The 26759-nt window shown below is 42.8% G+C and overlaps 2 protein-coding genes across 2 annotated transcripts in view; one reads left to right on the forward strand and one right to left on the reverse strand.

Annotated features, from left to right (window-relative positions):
• Window positions 1–4538, reverse strand: part of inpp4aa (inositol polyphosphate-4-phosphatase type I Aa) — a gene marked incomplete at both ends in the record, with an annotated part of 15599 nt that extends 11061 nt beyond the window's left edge. The window contains 8 exons of the mRNA XM_080753538.1: window positions 937–1084; window positions 1245–1335; window positions 2000–2117; window positions 2724–2803; window positions 3549–3665; window positions 3763–3881; window positions 4104–4148; window positions 4439–4538. Of these exons, the coding sequence (XP_080609664.1) occupies window positions 937–1084; window positions 1245–1335; window positions 2000–2117; window positions 2724–2803; window positions 3549–3665; window positions 3763–3881; window positions 4104–4148; window positions 4439–4538 (818 nt within the window). The remainder of the gene's footprint in view (window positions 1–936; window positions 1085–1244; window positions 1336–1999; window positions 2118–2723; window positions 2804–3548; window positions 3666–3762; window positions 3882–4103; window positions 4149–4438) is intronic.
• Window positions 4539–11847: 7309 nt separating this feature from the next.
• On the forward strand, window positions 11848–26466 carry slc9a2 (solute carrier family 9 member 2; the record flags this gene model as incomplete). The annotated part of the gene is made up of 13 exons (XM_080753558.1): window positions 11848–12127; window positions 14839–15053; window positions 15717–15965; window positions 18994–19244; window positions 20009–20226; window positions 20829–21028; window positions 21257–21346; window positions 21425–21495; window positions 22924–23091; window positions 23203–23305; window positions 24918–25034; window positions 25691–25781; window positions 26039–26466. The coding sequence occupies 13 exons, from the start codon at window positions 11848–11850 to the stop codon at window positions 26464–26466; spliced, it is 2481 nt and encodes an 826-aa protein (XP_080609684.1).
• Window positions 26467–26759: the final 293 nt, after the last annotated feature.

Consider the following 26759-nt stretch of genomic DNA (forward strand, 5'->3'; position numbering starts at 1 on the left):
AATTCAACCAAATTTTAACCAAAGCAGTTTTTTGTACATTGGAACATAATTGGGGGGTGAGACTCAAGAAAATCAGAAAAAGGTCATTTAAGATCCACCCTGGTACGCATGCACCCACGCTCACTCACACACACGCACGCACGCACGCACGCACGCACGCACGCACGCACGCACGCACGCACGCACGCACGCACGCACGCACACACACACACACACACACACACACACACACACACACACACACACAGGACATATCTTTTAATGCAAAAAAAGATGTTTGTTATACAGGGCAAGCAGGTTGAAGAGCCACAATCCTACAAGCCACATTCATACATTTCAAAAGCAATTGGCCATGACACTAAAGCCTTATGGTCCAGGCGTCGGTTCAAGGTGGTAGTATGTTGTTTTTTAGTTTCTTTTTCTTTTATTGCTAAAATGAAATGGTGTTTCAGTGTGGAAGAACATACAGTAATGCTGCATTCTAGAGAGACTATTTCTAGTCTTGTGATGTTCTTACCTGCTCTGACCTCATAGCTAGTACAAGCCACTCAGTCAGTTAGTCTGTTTTCAAGTGCAAACCAAAAGCAGGTCGCAGTTAATCACAGATCCCGTGCCTGGTATCCATTTATGTTATATACTGTATGATGTATGTTGTTCCCGAGATGGTCGCAAAACAAATTTCCATTTAACCTTTTTCAACCTGGCTTCCCTATTTTGGACATTATAGGCGAAATTGTTTTGTGCTCACAATGCATCATAGTGCGATGTGGTGTCAACTTGTGAATCGTCTATTTAATACAATATAATATACAACGAAGTATATAGGGCTCATGTGGTTAAAATGGACCATAAAGGACTCTCTTAATCTTAACCAGGGCATGACTCTTTATTCCGGCTTGCGTAACACTTGAACACTTGAATAAAGATGCATGCTACCTGACGGCATCTTCTTCCAGCAGCAGTTTAACAAATTGCCGAGGGATGTGAAGGGAGAGAACGCTCTCCGCCATCTGCTCTAGGATCCTCAGGTGGTTGCCGTCCGTGGTGGGGAAGCGGTACATCCGTGACATAATGCCTCCAAACACTGAAACGTTAACCAACAAAAGAATTGTAGAAATGAATTTCACCCACTCCTTTACACTTGGTGTAAACTTGTGACGTGACAATAAAGTTGAACTTGAACTGGCCGCTGGTAATGTTTATTTATTATTTTACTGAAAACAGAGGATTATTCATACACTTACCAGCCTTCAGCAGTGGGTCTTTACATAGAGAGGCAGACTTGGACCTCATGGCCATCGATTCAGTCAGGCTCTCGTCAACTGGTAGCACCATCTGATCACACCACCACGCAAACACACACAAGTACACCCACACATTCATATTTGTGACAGGATGTGATTGAATGTGTCGCTAGAAGGCAAACATGAGTAAATCACGAATCAAGAAATAATGCTCTCATTTCAACAAACAGCATTTTTAGGATCACAAAATGTCCTTAAACCGCTGTGAGAGGTATGAGATATAAGAGGTATGAGCTATGACCGGCTTTTTCTCAGCTCATTTATTTGAGCTTTAACAATATTCAAATGATGATGTCTTCTTCAACTATTTTAATGCATGACACATCATTTGAAAGCATACAATCTGCACTTTCATAATCTGTAAAAAGAAAAAAGCAGTGCCCTCCTTGCATCACATTCTATCACCCCCTGTCACATTTGCCTATATGGTTATCTGTCCTACTTTTTCATGCAAAGCAGTGAACAGGAAGAGCTAGTTAGGTGGAAGTAACTTCCCTATGGATCTGTCAGGATTGTGATTACAATATAGTCATGTCCTGACTATCCTTGAGTGCAAAACAACCAAGTCAAGGTAAATCCCAATACACAAACACACTTAAAGGGAAATTCCCTTAAGGGGAAAATGTTAAAAATGGAGAGTAGATATACAATACAAACCTCCCAGTATGTCTACCACAATTCCTCAGTTCACTCACCCGTCCATTAACAGTGTCTCCCCTCTGTAACCTAGGGACAGGAGCTCTCTGGTCCCGCCTCTCCTCTATCTGCCAAGCAATGATGGTGACATTGCCGACGCGCTCGTTCTCCGCTGACCTGTCACACAGTCGACATCAAGTACTGTCAGTCAACATCCCAGAATCACCAGCTTCAAAATTCCTCCTCAGCAATTATTTAGACCAAACACAGTTCTCTGACTTGTCACTGGTAGAGGATAAATGACCAGCCATTCCTCAGCGGTTCTTTGGGGTGGTTGAGGTGCGACTGTATGTAGCGCTGCTGCCTTACAAAGAACCTGTTCAGCCCCTGACTGTATGATTCTTTAGAGCACTGGCTCTCCATGTCAGGTCCGGGAACCTTATGGATCTGTAACTCTGAGAGCTAAACTAACACAGAGGATTTTACTGTGTAGATTGGGGTCCCAGGTCTGTGGTCTCAAACTGAAATGAAAAGGGTTGAGAATCACTGCTTTAGAGGTTCTCTACTAGTTCTTCATCTTAGTTTAGGCGCCACTAATGGTTTGATACTGCAGCACCATTTGACAGAGGTGTTATAAACTCTAACACCTTTAAGATAGGTGCTGCTGTATCTACTCTAGTACCAAAATAGCTTCCCTTGTGAATACTAGCCAAAGAACCAATTGTATTGCTATTTACCACCATTTCTGTTTAGTATTATGTAAATGTGTATTGTTTTTGTTACCTCAGAGCCAGGTGTAGTCTGTGGTGTTTGTCTTGTAGAACTTCCTTCACAGGAAACATGGCTGAACCTAGCATGTACATCTGACACACACACACACACACACACACACACACACACACACACACACACACACACACACACACGATACATGAAAATAACGAGCAATGACTGTAAAGATTACAGAAAGAAAATGTGCTAATATCTTTTGTTTTGAATATTAATTTATTCTGCCATATACAATGACATGTATGTGTTTACACTCCACAAGTGAGTTCTGCACACAGTCATGTTATGAATACATGTCATGTATTTAACTCATCAAAAGAGGCATGCTTCAAACGCATCTTCTCTACTGACTGCTTTATAGCAAATGTGCGTTTGTGTGTGCATGTTCAATTAAATGGCTGATGGTGCGAAATGGCATCTGCTGCAATTTTGTTAATGGGATTAATTCAATTAACCTCCACATATAAAATGCTATAGAGTATGTCCATGTGGGTGAGATTACGCAGGCATGTGACATGAGTCATGACTCATTTCCTGGGGCTTTCTTTGCACGACTTTCTGTTTCAGCCTACCAGCCACGTGCCGTTTCATAATGGTCTATTATTTTGTCTGGTGGGAGATGAGAACGACACATGCATTGGCCATTTTTAACTTTTATATTTAAACACAAATCAGCACTTACTCCCACCGAGAAGAAACACAAGCTGTTCCTGTTGCTAGTGACCAGGGCTAAATCTGCTCAATTAAGAGCGTCTGCTAAATGCTATAAACTATAATAGTCTGTGGAAAATAATCTATATGTTCTTGAGAAGTGCTCACCGTGCCCTGAGAACGGTCCTTCACATCATATACAGACAGCTTAATCTGAGTCTGCTGAGTGATCAGAGAGTCCTGGAAGAAAGCTATGCTGCTCAGGAAGATGGGGTTACTGGTACCCTAGAGAGAGAGGGGGGGGGGGCATGTTCAAAGTACAGAACAAATTATTTGAATGATGGGAGACGATAATGAAGTGGCACGATGATGCTTTTTGTACCTCAATGATCTCTGTTTGAGCGTGCTTGGTCCAGAAGGCCTGCGGGGGAGTGGTACAGCTGACCGCTACAAAGCTTGTAGGTTTATGGTCCAGTGCCGGGGTGACAAGCTCACTGCATGCTGGACAAGATCATAAACAACAGGAGGAGATTACAAATGATGACATTTTCAAACTAGAGTCTCTAATCCTAATGTACCTCTTGTGACCTACAGTATGTAAAAGCATTTACTGTATGTAGCTTAGTGCTTGATGAACATGTAGACAAGCTGTGATGCTATCAAGTTGAACAACAGCAAGTACCGGTAAGTCTATTTCTGGAGTTCTCTGGTCTCATGACTTACCCAAACTAAACTCCAGCACAGGTTCATCAGGGTCCTGGCTATTGCCTGGCAGAAAAGACAGAGAAAGAGAAATAGAGAAACAAAGTGGTCAGTTTTACAGCTCTGCCACTTTAACATCAGAAAAGCAAATGGGGGGGGGGGGGGGGGGGGCACGGTGGCGCAGCTAGAAGGTCCCGGTTTCAATTCCAGCCGGGGACGCTTTGAGCGCTGGGGCCGTGTTCTCTCCCCCGTGTCATCAATACCCATACCCTAGGTGGCATGTTCTCATCGTGGGATAAAAATTATTAAAAAAAGCAAAGCAAATAGGTTATCATGGTAGAGGTTACTTGAGTTACCTGAGAGAGTCAGCCCCATCATCTCAGCTGAGAGATCAAAGGTGTTGGCCCGGTAGACTGACCAGGGCCGATGGCGGGGGCTGCGTTCCTTCCCTGACATGGTGGCTAGAAGTCAGGGCTTAGGGTGGGGTTCAGGACAGACAGGTTCAAGGTAAGTGGTTCAGGTGGAATTTGGACGCACAGCCCACACTCTTCTTTGTGTGGGTTCCTTGCCTTTACGTGTTTAGCTTTGTTGTGTGTTGTTCTCAGTAGTCACAGGTGAATCTGTGGACACAGACAGGACATCAACAAAAGGAATAGTTATTGCCTGTGCAGAAACAGTGCAGAAGCAGTGTGGACATTTTCATCTTGCTGATATTGCTACATTGGTAGCATTTCAATGGATCACATTTCAATGGAGTACAAAAGTGAAACGAGTGCATGTGAAAGCAAGAAACATCCTTTCACTAATTTAATGCATTATCGCCATATCGTTACACTATACCATGATTTGCATTTGTTTAAACCTGGGCTATACACATGTTTTTAGAGATGAATTATCTACCCAAACATATATTTGTCATGGTGGCAATATATCATTTTGACTGAATAGGTGATTTTTTTACAACTACGATTTTAGTAAATAATAGATGCTACTTATTCTGTTCCCTCCGACAAAGTGCTAACATGCAGTGGGAACAGTGTGACTTTTCTCAGACAGATGGGGGTGTGAAGACACATATGGAGCAGAGAAGTCAGATCTGAACCTGTGCTCATATCTTATTGTCTGCTGAAGATTACTGTGCATAAGCGTGCAAATAATGTACTTTGAAAATAGCAGTCTGCCTAGAGACAGCCAATACTTTTAAGTTTAAGCACACACACAAACACGCACACAGAACTCATACCCATCATCCACGTTGGATATGCAACCTAAACAGAACAGGTAACACAGATGTCATAGTGCATGGCCTCTGCGTGTAACAATATTGCAGCAGGAAACTAGCTATTTCTGCACCAAGCCACCCAACTTGTCAGCTTTCTCTCTACGCCAAACACAGACACCAAGGAGAGGGAAACAGCTAATGTCTCACCTTCTTCCTCCCCTTGCTCAGATTTGTAATCCCCTACATTACTCCCAGGATTCTTCACTTTGCTTTTTATGAATATACAAACAGCTAAGATTTATTTGGTCTGTCTCGCTCTCCCTCGTTACATACCTCTTAGTCCTCTTCACTCTGCAGACTCTCTGTATCATTGAACACTACAACAGCTGACCAGTGGTTTCCTGTTGATCATTTCACATACTGTGTGCTCATTTCAGAAAACTGAAAGAAAGCGGCACAGTACTGTCAAAGAGGAAGTAAAAAAAAATGCCTAAAACGTCTATTGTCTCCATAACGGAATAGTGACACTTTGGTAGCCTCAGTCTGAACCTGACAAGCTAGCACCATCTCAAGCGATGGTGTGTCAGCATCCAGGCAAGCACACAATCACCTCCAGATAGCTTGAACTAAATGCACACTGCACAATAAACATATTACCTACAGGCCTACCTGTGGCTGCACTGGCTGTGAGCATAAATAGATACTCAGAATGAATGGCACGCTATATCAAAAAAGAAGAGGTAAATATGAAAGATTAAGAGGAAGCAGCGCGTGTTCTCACAAAGACTAACCTGAACCGAGACTGCCTTCCCGAGCCAACCTTTGCATATCCTGTGGTGGCATGTCGCCAACGCTTAGCTTGACATTTCATGTGTGCATTGCAGGCCAAGTGTGCCTCACGCACGCACGCACGCACGCACGCACGCACGCACGCACGCACGCACGCACGCACGCACGCACACACACACACACACACACACACACACACACACACACACACACACACACACAATTAAAATGTACATCTGATAGGGGAGAAAGTGCACCTGTGATGTGTGTTCAAGTGTTTGCACATTTTTGTGTACTGGTCACGTGGTGTGTCTTCATGTGTGCTGTGTGTGTAGCTATTTATTTGACATTGTGCGAGGCACACGGATAAAGAGCCAACTGTGTGTATATGGCTGGGCATTCATGTGTAAGTAAGGACTTCAGCAATGGAGGTCTATTTTTACACGTGAGGCTGTTTTGTCACATATGAAAAATATTGTAACATTCATATACTAACTAGTAAGACGCCTCAGGGCGACATGCGACAATTCTTGGCCATCTGTTAATGTGACGTCACAGTAAAGCCAGAGCGTGATGTCAGAGCGACAAACCCATAGAACCACAGTGTCTGTCAGGCATGAGATACATACGGACACGCTGTATGTGACTGTTCACATACTAATCTGCGACCTACGGTCACAAAAACACAATTCCATAGACGTGTACAGTATGTGTGAATGCTTCCAGGTACACATATGAGACATGACAGATATGTGCACACTTCCAGGAAGAAGTTTCACACATAGCACTATAGCACTTGTGTCTTGTTGACAGTTTAATCTCTATCTTGGCAGCTTCAAATGAGTCCAAAACACAAGACAATACTGTGTGTGGAAGCTCTGCCTCATTAGGCTGTGTGTCTGTGTGTGGTGTGTTATTGTCAGTGGGTAACATGCTGTAATCTCTGCTACCTCAGCAGCATGGGAACCTCTCTAGGAAGCCTGCAGTGGCTATGATGTGAAGTTACAGGGAGCCACTCAACATTGTCATTACATCTATCAAACATCCATCGCCTATCCCTGCTGGCAGGGAAGGGCGCTGAGTCAAGACACCCAGTGAGAGAGCGCCGTGCCTGATGGGGCAGTAGTTAGATAGAGGTGCTGAGGCAGGGAATTGACAGAGCTCTGAGGTGGCCCTCATGCAGGCATCCTTGCGAGGAAGAATGGTAGCTGGCCCCATGGGGCGGCTTGGGCTGGAGAGGAGAGGAAAGCAACCCAGATTGGAAGGCTTGTGTTGTAAACCAGGCAGGGGTGTCGCACCAAATTCTGGGCCCTGGGTACTTTAACTATTGAAAAATAGCAGATAGCAATTTTTTTTTAAATCGTGAATGTTTGTGCAAGTCTTTGAATATTTCAAAAATAAATGAAAACCCCATGTTTCTATGTCAGTGGTGCTCATAAAATGTTATGTATTTGGCCATGGACCCCCATCTCAAAATATTCAGTTCCAGGGACCCCCCCCCCCCCCCAGAAGCAAAAATTGAGTTTCAAAGGTTCGCTTATACATTCAAAGATTTGCACGCATTCTCACGACTTTTAAAACATAGCAGATCTACAAGCTTGTATATCTGCTAAATATATATATATATAGCTAAAGTATCAAATAATTTAGGTCCCTCCACCTTGGGCCCTATAGTAACTCAGTCCCACTTTCCCCCCCTTGTGACGCCCCTGAAACCAGGCCCCCTACATACATTGTCCTCAACGGCTACACTGCAGTGTATCTCTGCTCTCCTTATTTTCTGCTCTCTCCTTTTCCCGCACTCTATAAATCATATGCATGGCCCCATAACTCACTGCTCTCTCACACATTCATCCTCTCTCAGATTTCTCTGTGTTAGTGTGCAGCGGGCTAGTCCCAGTTGTCCTACGCCCAGTTGTCCTACGTCCCAGTGTCCCGTGTGGAGCTCCAGTCATTCTCTTCCGCTCTTCTGCTTTGTCATCCACTGACGTCATTGTTATTTCTCTAAATTTCTTTCCTCTTGCAGCTGTCTTCCTGTTCGCTATCCCCCTATGACCCCTCTGCTCCATTGCCCTGTCTATTGATCCTGTATCCTTGCAGAGCGGAGTTTACTGCCTCCCCTGTCCCTTGAGTCTGATCTATCAGACTGCTAGAGCGGGACACTCATAGTTTGTTGTAAGTAACCATGGATACCAAGTCTGTGATTGATTAACGGGTTGATCGGTTTCCCAGGAATGATCAGTCAATGACAATATTGATCGGACCTGAAGGGAATATTCAAAGATCTTTATTCTATAAAGGCATGCATGCGCGCGTGCCACATGCCACACATGCAGGGCAGGCATACACACATGTGTACGCTCGCGCGCGCGCACACACACACACACACACACACACACACACACACACACCCACACACACACACACACACACACACACACACACACACACACACACACACACTTATTGTAGTGTGTTAGTGTGTTATCACAAACAATCGTACAGAAGTCACAACAAGAGTAAAATCTCCTGTTACCCTGACAACTGGAGACTGTCAGACTCAGCACCAGAAAGTATATTTGATGATGCTGGTGGTGCTAAGGGGTCACTCTGGGTTGGGAATGCTGGGGGGGCAGGGGGAGACAACAGGGAATCTGTAATATTGTAGGCTACTATGCAATGCTACATTGAAAAGGTTCTCACTGTCTCTCTGTCTCTGTCTATGTCTCTCTCTCCCTACCTGGAGGCAAGCTGTGCTTATGTTATTTGTGTTATATGCTAAAGGCCAGTGGTTCACATGTATCTTCTTAAGACATGTATTAATTCAAACACATGCTTCCACACAAAAAATAAGGCCTGATAGTATGGAAGACTGTGTGCTTAAATTAGTTCCTCATCCTGTCACGACATGGAGTAAAATAAACTGTGCTTCAACAGATAAGTCTAATCCTCTACTCTTGAACAGAGCCGGAGCAGCTGGTATGCTTAGGCAGTGGAATGGTCCATTGCTTGATAAGCAACACAGCCAAACCATGGTATACAACATGAAATAAATATAGATGGCGGTAGGCCTGGGTGGTCCAAGATGAGGTTGTCATCCAGCCTGTTTACCAGAATGGACAATGGACATGATGACAATACAATTGCATAAAGGTTGGGGAAGCGGAGACTGCATGAGGCAATCTATTTCTGGTCGCAACAAGGGCTACAGATAAAACCATTCTGCATCACTATCAGTAGGCCTACATGCTTATGCGATGACACTCAGACAATAACAAATATTGCGTCATGATCTGCTCACGCTGGCTATTGCTATAGGAACAGTCTTCTAATACAAATTAATGAACCATAGAAAAAGGTAATGTAGAGGCTGGCTAAGCTGTTACTTAAAAGCCCAGGCTATAAATTGGTATTTTAAATATTGCTACAAAAATGTCATCGGAATGTAAACCTGCTGCGAAATAACATCTTAGCAAACACGAGACTAATAGTGAGAGATGACTTAAATGAACAAGTCCAAAGAAAAACACTCACAGTTTGAGTCTTGACATATTCCATCGCAATAACAGAGCTATGATCATGGGTTAGGTTTCTCGTCATATTGATGCGCATCTCGGCTGCCTCTTCTCTTCGACGGCACTGCTAAAGACTCGCCCTACAGCCCACAGTGACACATCCCAGACCCTATGATTCACTAGCAGCACCGCCTCAACTCTCCAGTGTGCGGCGCGCTTGGTCTGCTTTGCAGCCAGCAGCCCGTGCAGGTGCCATATGATCTTTGTCATTTTAATGGAATGGAACTGGAATAATGGAATAATAACCTCAATTGCTCTGTCTGGATACTTTTAACTATGTTATATATACGGAATCAAATAAAATAGCATGTATTTCTGTTTTTTTTAGGCCTACGTGTGAAAAAAGATGCACTCAATAATAATAAAATGAATTAAACTAGTTTAATCCGAGAATTGATGAAAGGTTGTAATGAAGATCTCTCACGGTGTGATGGACAAGAAAAACAGCATAGGGATCGGTGCTGCTGAAGAATCTGAAGTGCAACACGCTCTCTGTTTGTCTGTCTGGATGGATGGAGAGAGGGCAGTATTTTACGACAGCAACTTAAAAGAGAGGATAGCACTTAAGCGTTAAGGCCAACTGGAGTGGACAACATGTCTACAAGACGTAGAAACAAATAGGTAGACCTATATTTATTACAAAATAAATATCCTAGCCGTTAGTCCTTCCTTAAAAGTTAACCATTAACACTGTCTCCATAGTAGGCCTATACAAAGCCTTTTGTTTTAAAATGACACTTGATTGGCTTTGTTTGCTGCAGGCAGGTTGTTCAACAAGGAGATCCCAAGAAGCAGGGAAGCATTTTGTTCACCTTTAGGAGCACTGAATGACATAGACCCTATACTTATTTTTGCTCTCAATCAGGCCTAGAAGTTAAAGTAGTCATCCAAATAATTCCTTGATTAAGAGTAGCCTAGCCTAGCCTATATCAAAGTGGGCCTGGAATGGAATATGAAAAACTAGGCTTAAAGGACTGAGTTAATTATACAGGGTAAATGTATAATGTGCTTCTCCAAAAACAAATGTCCTGAAGTCTCAAGAATGAAATGAACTCACCATGCAGCATTTAATCAAATAAAAATACATGTGTAGAGGCCTACAAATACCAAATGGAATGTGGTCAAAAGTCAAATCATGAGAAAAGTTAATCCTTTGCTTATTATTATTATTTGAAAATATGATATTTACATTATGATTTTGATTGTCTTTATACATACCAACTATACATAACAAACTTTAGTTTTTCTTTGTTCTTCTTCTTTAGAAATATTTTCTTTCACATCAGGTCATCATCACAGACTCCCTCCCTAATCAGAGTTAGGAGTTTGAAACTTTGAATGAATAGCCTGCTAGCCTATGTGTAGCCAGTGCAGGATGTAATTTGTATATAGATGTGGTTGTGAGGGGAGTTCATTTTACTGACTAAACATTTTTTTAATAGCCTATTTAATTAGAAAAAAAAAAGGGAAAAAGAAGAAAGAAAAAAAAGAAAGAAACTCTCACACACTTAGCCTGTGTGTGCCAGTGATCACCCTCCCCTGTGCCAATGTTGGCAGTTGGCACCTGATGCTTACCCCTGAAGTAGCCTAGGCTATATACGGTAGTTATAGTATCGTATCTATCTACGTAATATAGACCTACGGTATCGAGACATACTGAAACAGTAGCCTACAGTAACAGCCCCCTGGCTGGGTGGGAGACGAGACGAGACGAAACTGCAAGGTGTCTGGCGCTGTGTCTGAAAGCGCTCGTCCCACCTTTTCATTTGATCCAAATGACAGCCAATAGGAACCGCGCCCTGGCCGCGCCCAGCCTCTATCGGAATGCGTGAACGCGCAACAGGCACACAGGTAAAGTCAGTCACAGGTGCGCTGTGTGTGTCACCTCTCTGTGCACGCTGAAGGAGACTCGCTAGACCAGAGGATTGTTTGACAAAGAGACCAGAGGGCTTCATAAACCTTGATTCAGACCTGTTCAACATGATCGAGAATGGAGCGATTTGGATTTGTTGACTTGTAAAAGCCATAGCCTACCCAAGGAATGTTCTCTATGGTGTTTTTAAGTTGGACGGGGTGAGCTGAATCTCACCACGCTAATAGCCATTTCATTTGGATATTAATGACATCACTTGGTGGCCTCAGATTGCAGCATATGGACCGTGGGATTTTATCCACCACCATGGAATGTTTTACCAGCGTGAAACGGGCGGCGTTTTTATTGACCATTTGCACGGTTCTCCTATGTGTGCCACACGGTTCCAACGGAGAGATCCCACCGAAACCAACCGGCGGCAGCACTGGCAGCGTAACTATTCTGCCCCCAATCAAGCCCGAAGGCCCCCAAGCCTTTCCTGATGCAGAAAAAGCCAATTTACCAGTGTTTACAATGGACTACGCCAGAATACAGATACCCTTTGAGATCACTCTCTGGGTGCTGCTGGCTTCATTCGCTAAGATTGGTAAGTAGGCTAGTAGTAGGCCTAAACATAACATGGTTTCATGTTCAAGAACAGTAGGCCAATATGCACATTGGTTGTTGTTGCCTATATGGCAATTGTTGTTACATATCATGAATGGAGCGTCATCAGGTAAACTATGTGATTGATTGATTGATTGATTGAATACTTTATTAGAAGTTTGCATAGGAAAAGGTAGCCGCAAATTGCAACACTAGATTTTTTTTATAATCGGATGAATCTAGGGTTGCAATACCTCCCATAGGCAGCCAATGCATCAAAACAGTTTTTTGCTATCTGATTGTATTAAACGACTTCAAACTCACCAATATTGTGGCTCTATGGAAAGCTTGGAATTTACTCTTTCTATTTGCAAAGTGTTTGTTTCAGAAAAATCCACAGTAGACATGTTATGAGTTACTTTCTATCCAAGAAATTTGGTTCAGGTGATTATTTTTTCTAAGTCCTGGAGTTTGGAAGCGCTCGTGGAAAATCCCTCAACGGTCCTGTGACCACCTGGTTCTAAATGTCACATTATGCAGGAGGCAGCGGGACATGGCGTTATAGAAGACAAGCGCTTCCGAAGTTCAAAAAACCATGTCTGCTCGGATTTCTTGACAGAAAATAAATCATAACAATTATACGGTGGATTTTTCAGAAACAAACACTTTGCAGATAGCAAGAGTAAATTCCAAGCTTTCCATAGAGCCGCAATATTGGTGAGTTTGACGTCGTTTAATTCATCAGATAGCAAAATAACGTTTTGATGCATTGGCTGCCTATGGGAGGTATTGCAACCCTAGATTCATCCGATTATAAAAAATCAAACCTTGGTTCGAAGTGGAGCCGTGAATTTGAGCAGTTCCAGATCTACGTTTTTGATTCTATGTGTTCTAGATCTATGAATTCTATGTGTTCTAGAACTATAAATTCTATGTTTTCTAGATCTATAAATTATGTGGTCTAGTTAGAGCTGTCAGTCGATTAAAATATTTAATCAGATTAATCGCATGATTGTTCGTAGTTAATCGCGCGATTAATCGCATATTTCGTATCTGTTATAAATCTACCTTAAACAGATATTACTACTCATATCAACATGGGAGTAGACACATACTTGCTTTATGCAAATGCAGCATATTTACTATTTTTGAAATAATAACAAATACTGTCCATAATAGGCCTAGCAAACATATAACAAAAATATCTGCTTCCATTAGGACAGATTAATAGTGAAAGGACCACCGCTCATCGAGGTGCTGCATGCCTGAAGAAGGTATATGACCAAAAGCTTGCACTTTATTTAACTGAAAATAAAGAACATGATTTTGCACACTTTTGAGTGTGCGGAGGCTCCCTTAAATCTTGGCTCCCTTATATTTCATTAGGACAGATTTAAAATAAACGTTTATACTTGGCATTCAATCACTAAACCCCAGCATCCCTATTCTAAGGGGATATTCACCAAAAGTAGCAGATTTACAAGCTCACTACAAGATGCTACAAGAGCTTGTAGATCGTCTATTTTTGGTGAAGAGAGTTGGCGTATGGAAAAATAAGTCAAGTACAGTGCAACTCAGGGGTGTTCTGTGACACTAGAGTGCCACCCATAGGATGGAGTTCTGAACTGAACAGAACGCAGATAAACTAGCTGTTACGGTATGTTATGATGTTAACTGTAGAGACACTGTGATTACTAATTGGAGGACGTAGGCTACTATGTGCTCGTGTTAGTCGTGTACAAGTTGGAGCACTGATGTTCTTGGGAGGGTGTGTGTCATGGGGCTCGCGCTGTCTACGATAATGTGCCGTTTCAACGCTTCGGTATTTACTGCGCGCGACGCCGTCAGCGGTAATATTGTAGTTTTGATTGTGGTTGTCTGCTACAAAAATCTCTGCTGTTTTGTCTGTCTCATACATAGAGTTATGGGGTCTCATACTACTAGCCCTGCTGCTAGCAGCATCTCACACTGACTGTCTGTGTTGTCAGTGCATTTGCTTCCTTACCGAGGCTCCAACATCACTGCGTTAATCGCACGTTTAAGTGCAGGCTTGGGGAGAGTGAGTGATGCGCTTGCCGACACACGACACAGAGGCTGCACTCACTGTGTGTGTGTGTGTGTGTGTGTGTGTGTGTGTGTGTGTGTGTGTGTGTGTGTGTGTGTGTGTGTGTGTGTGTGTGTGTGTGTGTGTGTGTGTGTGTGTGTGTGTGTGTGTGTGTGTGTGTGTGTGTGTGTGTGTGTGTGTGTGTGTGTGTGTGTGTGTGTGTGCAATCGGTGTGTGCGCGCGGTAAAGTCGCGCATGTGCAGATCCTGTTCGAACTGAACGACACAATTTTTTCCCACTAGACGAGACCAGAGCAGTATGGACGAGACAAAAACCGAAAGCCACTTACTGGGAGCTCATGTGCTTTGCACACGGCTCCAAAAATCTAGTGTTGCAATTTGCGGCTAAGGAAAAGGTACAGGACTGTACAGTTGATTCAAGGTCAACTAAAAGGATAAAAACCACAATAAAGCTTTTGGGCTTGTTTAAAGTGGGGTCCTTTCTCCCTCTAGTCATACAAACTGAGATCTCATTGCAATGTTATGTGTCAGGGGGGCATACAGAAAATACCCCAGGCCTGGACATCTGTACAGTTCCAATGTACAGTAGCCTACTGTAAGTATTTATTTCTGATTTAACTCAGGGCCCCTTTTCCTCTTTGCTCTCAGGCTTCCATGTGTACCACAAGATCACAGTGTGGGTGCCAGAGTCGTGTCTTCTCATCAGCATCGGGTTGATCGTGGGTGCTATCATGCATTCTGTCCACGAGGAACCCCCTGCTGTGATCAGCTCCAATGTGTTCTTCCTGTACATGCTGCCTCCCATTGTCCTTGACTCTGGCTACTTTATGCCCACCCGGCCCTTCTTTGAGAACATCGGCACGGTATGCTATGTCACCACAACCGGCCTCTGTGTCCCGCAGCTACTGCAGAGCATGTCACTGCACTGCATAATCCTATAGGTCAGGGGTCTTCAATGTTTTCAGGCCAAGGACCCCTTATTTGAGAGAGATGAAGCAGGGACCCCCACAACCTGTTCATATATTCCATATAGTTTCATAGTTTGACAGCACAATCATCAGTGTATTTTGGATTCATGTCAATTTGTGTTTCCAGATATTTAACCACTTGAACCGTCAATACTTAATAAACTTGACTTTTCACTATGTACTTATTCTGCTCTTTTTCCCCTCTACACCAAACCGGAAATAGCCGATCTACAAGCTCACAACGCCTTGTACTGCGGCCAGGCGTTATGAGCTTGTAGATCTGCTATTTTTGGCTAAAGTTCTCAGAATATGGACGCTAGGGTTCAAGTGGTTAATATAAAAAAGGAGGAAAAAGGTTTCTATGACACAAAGATTTGGAGGACCCCCTGTAGTAACTCTGAGGACCCCCTAGGGGTCCCGGACCCCCTGTTGAAGACCCCTGCTATAGGTCCATTTGCACGCTAATAGAGTAAAATTAGCACTCAGGATAATTGCAGAAACATTCACGTTGTTCATATGTGTGATATTGTGAGTGACTCTGAGGCGTAATCTGCGCAGGTGATGTGGTTCGCTGTGGTGGGGACTCTGTGGAACAGCATTGGCATTGGGATGTCTCTGTATGCCATATGTCAAATCGAGGCCTTCGGCGTGCAGGACATTAACCTCCAGGAGAACCTGCTGTTCGCTGCCATCATCTCGGCGGTGGATCCCGTGGCCGTGCTGAGCGTGTTCGAGGACGTGTCCGTCAACGAGCAGCTCTACATTGTGGTGTTCGGCGAATGCCTCTTTAACGATGCTGTCACTGTGGTGAGTATTGAGGCCATGCGTGTACAATTTAAGGTTAGCGTTTTTAGACTAACAGAGATTAGGGGGAATGAGAAGGGGATTTGTGGAGCTACTGTATGTTCCACATGCCTTAAACTCAGTATGTCTGTTCATGTGGCACGATTGTGGGGAGACGACATGGTGTGTCACTCGACTTCCTCACATTGTAAACAGCCTTGACAAAAAGACGTGCTGCTACATGTTGGTCTCTCTAACTTTAGATTCCTTTGATTGCATGTTTGCATGACATGTTGAGCTGCAGTGAGTAAGTTGCTGTCACCATAGCTCCTCTAATGGCTGACACGAGAGGATTTTACATACTTGAAAGAGATGTTGGTATCTGTGGAAAGTTGTGCAGGGAGCTACAAATGCATCCAAATTTCAAATGCATCCATGTGCTTGAAATAAAATGCTTGTGCCACTATTATTTGTAGCCCAGTGGGGCCCCTCTGCTTTTGCCTCCAGGATATTTTTATGTTCACACTCTAAAGGATGAGCTCAGGTTTCACCAGGTACACAACACCTGTTCAGTTTCTCTGTGTCTTCCAGGGTTCTGTTCGAGAACCCTGGAAGTTAAACTTGTGTGAGGGATTCTATTCATATTCTCCAGATTGGATATACAGTAATTACTTATTTAAGGGAGTTATGGAATGTCTATATTAGAGAACAAGTGTATCCAGGGACATCTCAGGCTGAAAGCGTTTGTTTAGATGTCACTAAACCGGTTTCTGAGGTCACTATTGCATTTGGATGCATGGGAGGAGTTAACACACACCAACGAAACCCCCCATCTATTATATTATCACTCTCTGTCTGTCTCTTGTCACACACACGCGCATGCACACACACACACACAGACACACACAGACACACACACACACACACACACACACACACACACACACACACACACACACACACACACACACACACACACACACACACGTGCGCGCATGAACTCACACATGCTTATTTCCATACCTGCTCTGGGCTTTGCGTTGGGAGTGGTGGGGTCCCTTTGTTTAGTACACAGTAGCCGAGCCTGTGTTGATGCTGAGAGTAAAGGCAAACATTTACCCATGGAGACGGGAAAGAAACTAGGTGTGGTCTGCACTGACAGTTTCATGTTGCGGAACCATACAGATCAAAGAGATAGCTTTCACATTTTTTGCGATTTGGAGAGGAAACAGAACAACCATGATCAGCAAGTTTCTATTTGGAAAGATTCTAGATATGCAATTTACTTCTACACAGATGCTTGACGTTACTTTACATCATTTAGATGTTAGTTTTAGTTTTAATGTCTACTACTTGCTATCCTAGCTACTATAGTACATATACAGTAGTGTACTTTTTCTTAGAAGTTTAATATTCAACCACTTATCCTTCTGTTATTTGACCATGGTTCATGTTGCTTACATACTCTAATCTAATCTTGAATTTTCAGTAGTGCCTGTTGAATGTAGAATTTTAGAAAAACAAAGGGCCTATCAGTTTTCTCTGATAGAGCCGATCACTGTATCAGTCTGGCCAATATACCTCTATGTTGCAGCCAATGTGTCCCAATCACAATGCGTAGTGAGCTGGTAGATCCACAATTTTATACATGTTTGAATATGGCGTTAGTGTTTATTTTTATTTGTTTGTTTATAAGTTAATTATTCTTGAATGGAAACGTCAATCTCCAAAATCAGGATTGGCGTGAATCGAATAAAAGAATCTGGCATCGGTCAGGATCTAGTTTCTGAACTGTCTAGTGTTATACCTGGCTTCCCAGAGACGCAGTTAAAATGACATTTTCATGCTCTCCAAGGCAAACTTTGAATGCAATAGGATTCCCTGTTGAAGACGTCAGCTGAACAATGTGGCTGTTAGAGGGGTAATTAGGTTATAGGGAATGCTGTGTGAACACAGTGAAATGTGCTTGACCCGTAACTGGTTAACTTGATCTATCTTTGAACTTGAGTTGTTGCCTGGATGTTCTCTCCCTAAATAGAAAGTAAATGACCCATTTTCTTCTGAGAACTTCTTCTGAGAACTTCTGCATGAATTCCATATCAATTTACAATTATACAATTTTGTCACTTGGCATCCCTTACTTATACGGAGCAACTTCTAAATCGCTAGATTGGATTAAACAACATGAACTCTAGGCAACGACCAACAACCCTACATACACACACAATCCGGTCTATTACCACATTATGGCGTCAGTGGAAATTCTGCCTTCAAACGCTATCAGTGCTGTTGGTAGAGAAACAAAGGAAGTAATTCCTGCAAATGTCCCTTCTTCAGTGAGTCATTCGGTGTGCTTTGTGAAATTATTTTATCTCATTGCAAACAGTGCTGAGCAAATAATTCAATACATCGCCGTTATCAGGAGCACCATGATTAGAGGCCTTGGCCTCTGACACCACCCATGACCTCTGAAAAGGATGTGTGCACGGTGTACTCGGTGGATGTAGGGTTGTGGTGGTTATATGTATTATGTGGTTGGTGCACCCTTATAGGGGAGGACCATCTTGAGTCATGTAATCAAGATGTATCGGTCAGCTTTTTCATATTCCATTCCAGTTATGCTTTTTATAGTCAAGTCATGCCAGTCTGCCTCTGGGTGTTGGATGAACAACACGTGGTTATGGCTGTCACAATTATTACATAACGGTAATCGTCTAATCACAGTTATTTTGTCAATCGTCATAATCGTTTCCATGTTGAACATTTTTCATATATTTTCAAAATAGTGGAAATAGCAGATCTACACGCTCGATGTGACGCGTTGTGAGCTTGTAGATCACCTATTTCCACTATCAATGCAAAGTATAAAGTTGTCAAATATGTCATATCTGCAACTGTGCAATTTCAAAGCCTAAAAGCCAAACTGAAATGTAATTGTCAACGACAAAAACACAATTAAATCGTTAATCGCAATTATTTGAGTGACAATTAATCATCATGCAAAATGTCTTAATCGTGACAACCACACACGTGGTGTGTGTTTGTTTTCCAGGTGCTGTACAACATGTTCAACTTCGTGGCTGAGATGCCAGTGGTGGAGCCGGTGGATGTGTTCCTGGGCGTGGCGCGCTTCTGTGTGGTGGGGTTCGGAGGCATGGGATTTGGCATCCTGTTTGGCTTCGTGGCTGCCTTCACCACGCGATTCACGGGCAACGTCCGCGAAATCGAGCCTCTCTTCATCTTCATGTACAGTTACCTGGCCTACTTGGTGGCCGAGCTCTTCGGCATCTCGTCCATCATGACGTGAGTAGTTGAACAAGTCATACATTGCTTTTATCCTGGACACAGTCGCGTCCTCCCCATCATAACCACTACGGTCAGACTTAAAGGACAACTTTAGTTTTTTACAACAAGGGTTCATATTTTAGATTGTAATTAAAGAATATAAAAGATGAGTGTTAAAATGATTTCATTTCTTTCTTTCTATTGTTTTAGAGATTCTTATTTCAGTGGTTGGAGGCATGCGTACAAGTGGCTAAATATGTAATTTTACACAGAATAAGCACATTCCCAAGATACAACGCAATCTTTCATGGTTGGATGTGACTTAAGGGGGCTAGAAGTGTTACTGTAAATAGCAATAAAGAAACTGCTGGCTTATTGTGTCTAAAAAGACATATTTAGCCACTTGTACGCATGCCCCCATGCGTACGCATGCCCCACATTTTAGTGCAGTAAACGCAATAAAACAATAGAATGAAGCAAATGAAAACATTTTAACACTCACTTTTTCTTTTCTCTAATTACAATCTAAAATATGAACCCTTGTTGTAAAAAAACAAAGTTGTCCTTTAACCACTTTCCACCTGGCGTCCCTATTTTGGGCATGTCATTTGATTATACTGTAGTGTGGATGAAAACCGTTTATTTATTTGAGCTACTTTTGCATGACGTAACGTAGTTTAGATAGGGCAATACTTCATGAAAAAATATAAAGATGATTTACAAAATTTCAGCCATGATCTGCGAACAAACAACAAACCAATAATGACTTTGTTTCTCTGCAGCATCGTGAGCTGTGCCCTGACCATGAAGTACTATGTTGAAGAAAACGTGTCCCAGCGTTCCTGCACCACCATCCGCCACGTGATCAAGATGCTGGGCAGCATCTCTGAGACCCTCATCTTCTTTTTCCTGGGCGTGGTCACCATAACGACAGAGCACGAGTGGAACTGGGGCTACATCATGTTTACGCTGCTGTTTGCCTTCGTTTGGAGAGGTCTCGGTAAGGACTATTGAAAAGTATTAATTTAACCGAGTATGTAAATATGGAACACTCCAGGTTTTACTCTGTGGGTGTGTGTGTTGTGAAGGCCAAATGTCCCCACAAATATTGTAGAATTTGATAATTGGACATTGTAAGGAGGACCATTATCCTGGTTTTCACTGGTTTGTGTTATGGTGCAAAATGGTTGGTTAAAATCTTTAGTTAAGGTCATGCCCATATATGGAGATCCCTGATCCCTGGTCATCAATATTAAGCCCATATCTGTGAATCTGGGTCTCCATATATGGGTAACTGGTCCAATATACATCACTGGCCAGATGGCCAAGACATGGCACAACCTCGCTTTTCCCCCTTAGGCATCTTACTGGTAAGTAGTTGTGCTGTGATGTCACGCCATGAAAATGGCAGATACAAGCTGCGACACGCTTTTCTGTTTGGATGTATTGGCTACCAAGGCCAGAAAGTAGTTTTTTGCCACTCAGTAGGCGTTCCCGCATAACCTCTGGTTATGATGATGATGTCACGCGCATACCAAGACTCCTAGTATTGAATTAAGTCGTACATTTGGTGATATTATTTGTACTCTTCTTCCCTTGCAGGTGTGTTGGTGCTGACTCAAATCATTAACCCTTTCAGGACCATCCCATTTAATCTCAAAGACCAATTTGGTCTGGGCTATGGTGGCCTGCGAGGTGCAATTTCTTTTGCACTGGTCTTCACACTCCCTGACAACATTGGCCGCAAACAGCTCTTCGTCACTGCAACAATTGTCATCATCATCTTCACCGTCTTTATTCAGGTAAGAAAGGTTTTACATTATATACTTCTATGACTATATTATAAATTGTGCACATATTTTCTGGGATTTTGTTTTTCAAACATATGCTGCTACAGCATACTCTTCCATATGATTTTAGATGGATGCTAGGTACGTTGCTTACTTGATATCATATCAGATGCTCTGCTTAATGCCTCGTTTATGAATTGTTGATTTTGTCCCGTTGAGTCACTGACATTCTCTCCACAGGGCATCAGCATTCGACCCTTGATCGAGTTCATCAATGTCCGTCGTACCAACCGCAATCTGGACACCATCAATGTAGAGATTCACTGCAGGGTATGTATTTGCTCTGCATACATTGACAGCATGTTCCTGTGCATACAGTAATGTTAACATTCCATACCTCTTCTGCAGCTGATGGACCATACCATTGCTGGCATAGAGGATCTCTGCGGACAGTGGAGCCATTTCTTCTGGAAAGATAAGTAAGAACCTCTCCTCCTACTTTAGTCTCTTACTGCTTACCAGCAGCTGCCACTAGTACCGTACTAATAATAATACATGGCATTTATATAACGCCTTTCAAGATATACAGTCACTTTATTACAAAATGGTAGTATAGTAAAAAAAAAAAACACTTCAAACACTAGCTGAATAATCGTGTTAAAGGCTAAAAGAACAAATCTTTGGAATAAAACCTCAATTAAACCTAGAGGTGGGATGGCAGTTGTAAATTGACCAGATTGTGTGTTGTGCTCGAACCTTTCCTTTGTGAGTTATTAAACTTTTTATGTGCCATTGTTCGGGTATGGAATGTGAGGGGAATGGTGGCAAGGACTAGAACTGGGTGTCATGTTCAGCTTCCTCTCTACCTTGACAAAAGGACGCTTTTCTTCCCATTGCTTTGAAACCTTTCCCGCACAAATGCTTTTGTCCCTCTGATTCACCATCCCGGTTTCAGGTTTATATCAGCCTTACTCTTTGCTATTTTACCTATTGCTGCAGTTGTCCAGAGACCTTGTATCTCCATACAGTATTTGGACGTTTTTTTGTTTTTTTTTGTAAATGAATGCCCTACTTTGAAGCGTGACGTATTCTGAGCTTGTAGAGCTGCTATTGTTTTGAATATGTTAAAGTGAAAGTAGTCGAGTCTTAACTACATTGATCCATTGGAACAAAGGTTATTTTCTCCCCTTTTCCTGAAAAGTCAGTTTTGGACATACAAGGTTTCCACCTGACAGGGACGTTTGTCTTCCTGCATCCAACGCCCCCTGCTGAGCAATCTTGGCTCTGTTCCTCTGGATGTTGTTGCTATTGATACTCCTGCTCGAACAGGTTTATCTGGTCTCTGCGTTTGCATGTCAAGTCAGTTTTTCAGTTACTCACCCTCATTTGACCCGAGGCATTTGGATGATACAAACATTCTACTTGGTATGCAAGTTATCTATCAGTGTTACATCATTGCACCTTCCCTACATTTAATGATCTAAGCATCCGAAACTCCAGCAACATGACGCAGCAAACTGACGAGACAGCCGTCAACTGTCGTTTTGTGACGGCATGGCGTGATATCGCAGTGAATCCAATCAATCATATGTTTTTGTATCACCATTTCCGCTCCTCTCCTCTCTCCCCACAATTCCTCCTCCGATCCGTAAATGGAAGAAAAACTCATTCTGACTGGTCATCAGTTTTGTGTGCTATTTAACATACCTAACCTTTTGATTTATGCAGTATGGTGTGACTTGAGCAACACTTAAACTGCAATCCCGAGTCTTTTGTGAATGCAGCATCACTCCCCATTTTTTTTGACCCAGTCCCGTTCCTAAATTGTAAATTGTCGACCCACCTTTTGTCTGTGTTCTCTGTGAGTGAGGCTCACCAACCGTCCATCCTCTTTTTCACCATGTCAGGTTTATGAAGTTTAACAACCGCATCCTGCGTAAGATCCTGATCAGGGACAGCCGAGCTGAGTCCAGTATCGTGTCGCTGTATAAGAAGCTAGAACTGCAGAACGCCATGGAGATCCTGGACACGGTGACTGGGGACATCAGCGCTGCTCCCTCCATCGCCTCTCTGCAGTATGGCGCCCTTGTCTTGTCTTTTACCATTATACCATCTCCACTTCAATATCAGCTGGGGTTAGAAAGGGGTTACTAATGAGCCTACTGGTACTGTCATCTGTCTACTAGTGATGATAAGAAGACTCCTAAACCCAGGAAGAAGTTCATGGCAGCTGACCTGAAGCACATGCATGATATCCTATCCAAGAACATGTACAAAATCAGAGAACAGGTGAGACCGAATTTTGTGAAAATCTCTTCTTGATACGACTTAATAAAATTCATTTATTTAGGCAAACATTATTCAATTAAATTATTTCCTCTTCTGTTCTTGCAGATTAACCTTTGCAGTGTGTTTTTAAGCTATATATACAGATGGTATTTTTGCATGAGTGACATCACCCATTGAATGCTCTTCCATAACTCTTCATGTAGAGTAGACACAAGAGAGCTTGAGTTTCTATTCATCTTTTGGGGTAAAGAAAATATCTGTTTATTTAACAGCCTCTCACATCTTGCTGCTCTTAATGTTTTATTTTATTTTCACACCACAACACAATACCACAATTGTTGGGCCATTGTCTGAGGCTAATCAAAATGATTGGTTCCAACATTTTGGCAGTATTTGTTATCTATAAAGTCACAAATACAGTATGTGTATGCATGTCTTTTCTGGGTTGTACCAGCGATTGTCCAGAACACTCACTCTCTCTCTATCTCTATCTACAAGTTGGGCTAATGTTCTTTCTGGCTTATTGTCAGTGTCATAAGAAATTGTTGGATCTCTCTCTCTCTCTCTATCTCTCTCTCTATCTCTCTATCTCTCTATCTCTCTATCTCTCTATCTCTCTCTCTCTCTCTCTCTCTCTCTCTCTCTCTCTCTCTCTCTCTACCTCTCTACCTCTCTACAAGTTGGGCTAATGTTCTCTTTCTGGCTTATTGTCAGAGTCATAAGAAATTGTTGGATTTTATTAATGAGACAAACGGATGAGTAGCAATGTGTCAAACAATGGAGGGCAGGCCTTCTTGTTTTGTGCTTTTCTTGGGAGGTTGTGTTTTGGGTTTTACAAAAAGCTGTGAGATGAATCCCTTTGAAGTCAATGACGGGTCTTGTAGTCTCATAGGCATGGAGCAGACAGGCAGGTGTGGTCATCTATGGTTGAGCAATCTAAGCCAATCTATGTTGTAAAAGAGTTTTTAAAGAAAGACAGTGAAACACTGTTGAGTGGTGTCTTGTTAAAGCCTACAGTGTATTAACTGCACCACACCTCAGCGTTTGCTTTCTTGGAGGCGCCCATCTCAGCAGTCAGTAAAGTCTAACCAGTGGCTGTGGTACAGTAGGTAGGGTCTATTTGGAGATGACGTACAGCTATATTTTTTTGTCCATGCCTTACCCCTTATCACAAAACTTCTTTGCCTTTTTTACTAGTTTGAAGTTTTTAAAATACTTCAATAGCGTTTAGGGGTAAGGCATGAACGAAAATAGAGCCTCCAATGCATACATGCAACTTGCCCTGGCATTGCCACGGTTATTGTGTTGATTATCGTGTTCATTTGCTGTTAGTGGGTTGCAGTCTGCTAACAGTGTATAATTGAAGGATTAACCCTGATGTCCTTAATTTGGGCATGTCACATGTGAAAGTTTTAAAAAAATAAGTCACATCGTGAGCATGTAGATCAGCTATTTTTGACATTTCCTTCTTTTAAAATAAACTGACAATATGTTGAAGTGGTCTGCCGACCACATACCACATCCAGTCCTCTGCCGGCAAACCATGGTTTTATTGTACGTTCATTGTTCATAATGTACCTTCATATTATGTGTTTTATTGTTTTGTCTGCAGACACAGGCATACACCAGAAAGCATGCGCTGCCCAACAACACCCAACAGCAAGAAATCCTCATCAGACGCCACTCCAGCATCCGCCGCAGCCTCCGGCCCGCCAACTTTCGGTCAACGGTATGGAAGAAACACTAACATGGCTGGTGTGGGAGGGTATTCTCAAACTGGTACGCCCAGTGGTCTGGGTTTAAGATGGGATGAATCTGACTAACATTGGTGGATTCTTACTTGGCTTTTCAGCTCGAGGCTGGACACAGATTTTCAATTGCGGTACTGATTTTCTCTAAAGCATAATAAAGATGGCGGCTTACAAAGTCAAACAGCTAACGGCTTCAATTGCAATTCTCAAATTAGGCATTTAATAGTAGTGCTTACCCAGAGAAACTTAAAGTGCAAGATCAGAGTAAGCGGCATGAACCCCTGTCAACAAACGACAGGGTTAATGGTAAAGTAAATAGAGTGCAAAGAAAACACTTGGTGCTAACAAAGCGTTAACAAAGTAACTAGGTTACCTGGTAGTAAACATCAAAACTAGCATCTGGCTACTCTAGTCTAAATAAATGACACGCTATCTAAATAACATTCTTTGCATTTTTGGAGACGCAAACTGTAGCATATCTGAAGTAATCAACATAACGTCTGCATAGTAGTATAACAAGCATCTAATCAACCATTGCCAACAAGTGAAATGTACGGACTTAAGTTCTTTTTTTTTGCCAATTTCCATATGTCTCTCACACTCATGTTCTGTTCCTTCTATCATTTCCTTTCAGGAGATGGTGCCCAAGTCTCATAAGTACTTCTCTCTGCCTGCTGGGGAGAGTCTGAACTCAAAGTTCCCTCCCAAGAAACTGAGCCATGCAGGTAAAAATATAAGTCAACTTTTGACCATATACATTTTGCTCTTTTCATCCTCGGGGTGGGAAAACAATCAATTGTCCAGGTATGATGTCAAATAAAAAATGGCCAGTGTGAAAATAGTCCATAAGGACCCGCTGATTGGTACACGCTACATTTATTAATATACTTTAATCTACCTTATTCGCCTATCATTATATTATGACATCATTTATTGATTGTGTTTTTACTCTTGTACTTAAATGTCTCATGCTGTGTCTCAGATGATGAGGAAACCATGTCAGAAATGGCCTACCCCTCCAGTCACTCACGGTTTGCCAAGCCAGGCCGTTCCTCCTCCAGAGCCATGATGCCTCTACGCAGGCTGGACACACTGACAGAGGTGCCCTCTGTTGCCGTGGTCGATGAGAGCAGAGGGCAGGGAGGGAGAAGAGGTCACGGCGCGTCCAGACTGAACTCCTCCTCCAGTGATTCCCGCGTTCCTCTTCCTCGCCGGCACTTTCGGCCGTCTGCAGATGCCGCCAACGCTCCCTCAGACGACTTTAGAAATGGGAGCCGTGACGCAGAAGAAGGGGAGCAGCAGCCCTCTTCACCACCTGCAGCCTGGTCCGCCGAATCCAGAGACCCAGCCAACAGCGGAGTGGGAAACCCCCTACTCAGGAGGCCTCAGTGGAACCCCAAGAAGCCGTGAAAGTCCTGAGAACCCTGAATCCCTAAAGGCTGTTTTCTTTTGAAAGAGCGGTTTTTAGCAAAAAAAATTAAGCAGCAGGACTTCTATGAACTTTGTTGCAAGTTGTGAAGTAGCAGCAGAGTCTCATGCCTAGTGACTTGATTCACAGCCATTTCACCTGACCACTGAACCAACCTCCTGTTGTGATAAACCTTGGCACGGCAGCCAAGAGTCTAGCTCACATCAGCGGTATTGTAACGTTGCTGCTAGCACTCTGAATGTACAGTATAGTTAACACCTTGGACTTGACAGGT

The sequence above is a fragment of the Nannobrachium achirus genome, assembly GCF_963921795.1.
Source record: "Nannobrachium achirus genome assembly, chromosome: 22".
NCBI classification, from domain to species: domain Eukaryota; kingdom Metazoa; phylum Chordata; class Actinopteri; order Myctophiformes; family Myctophidae; genus Nannobrachium; species Nannobrachium achirus.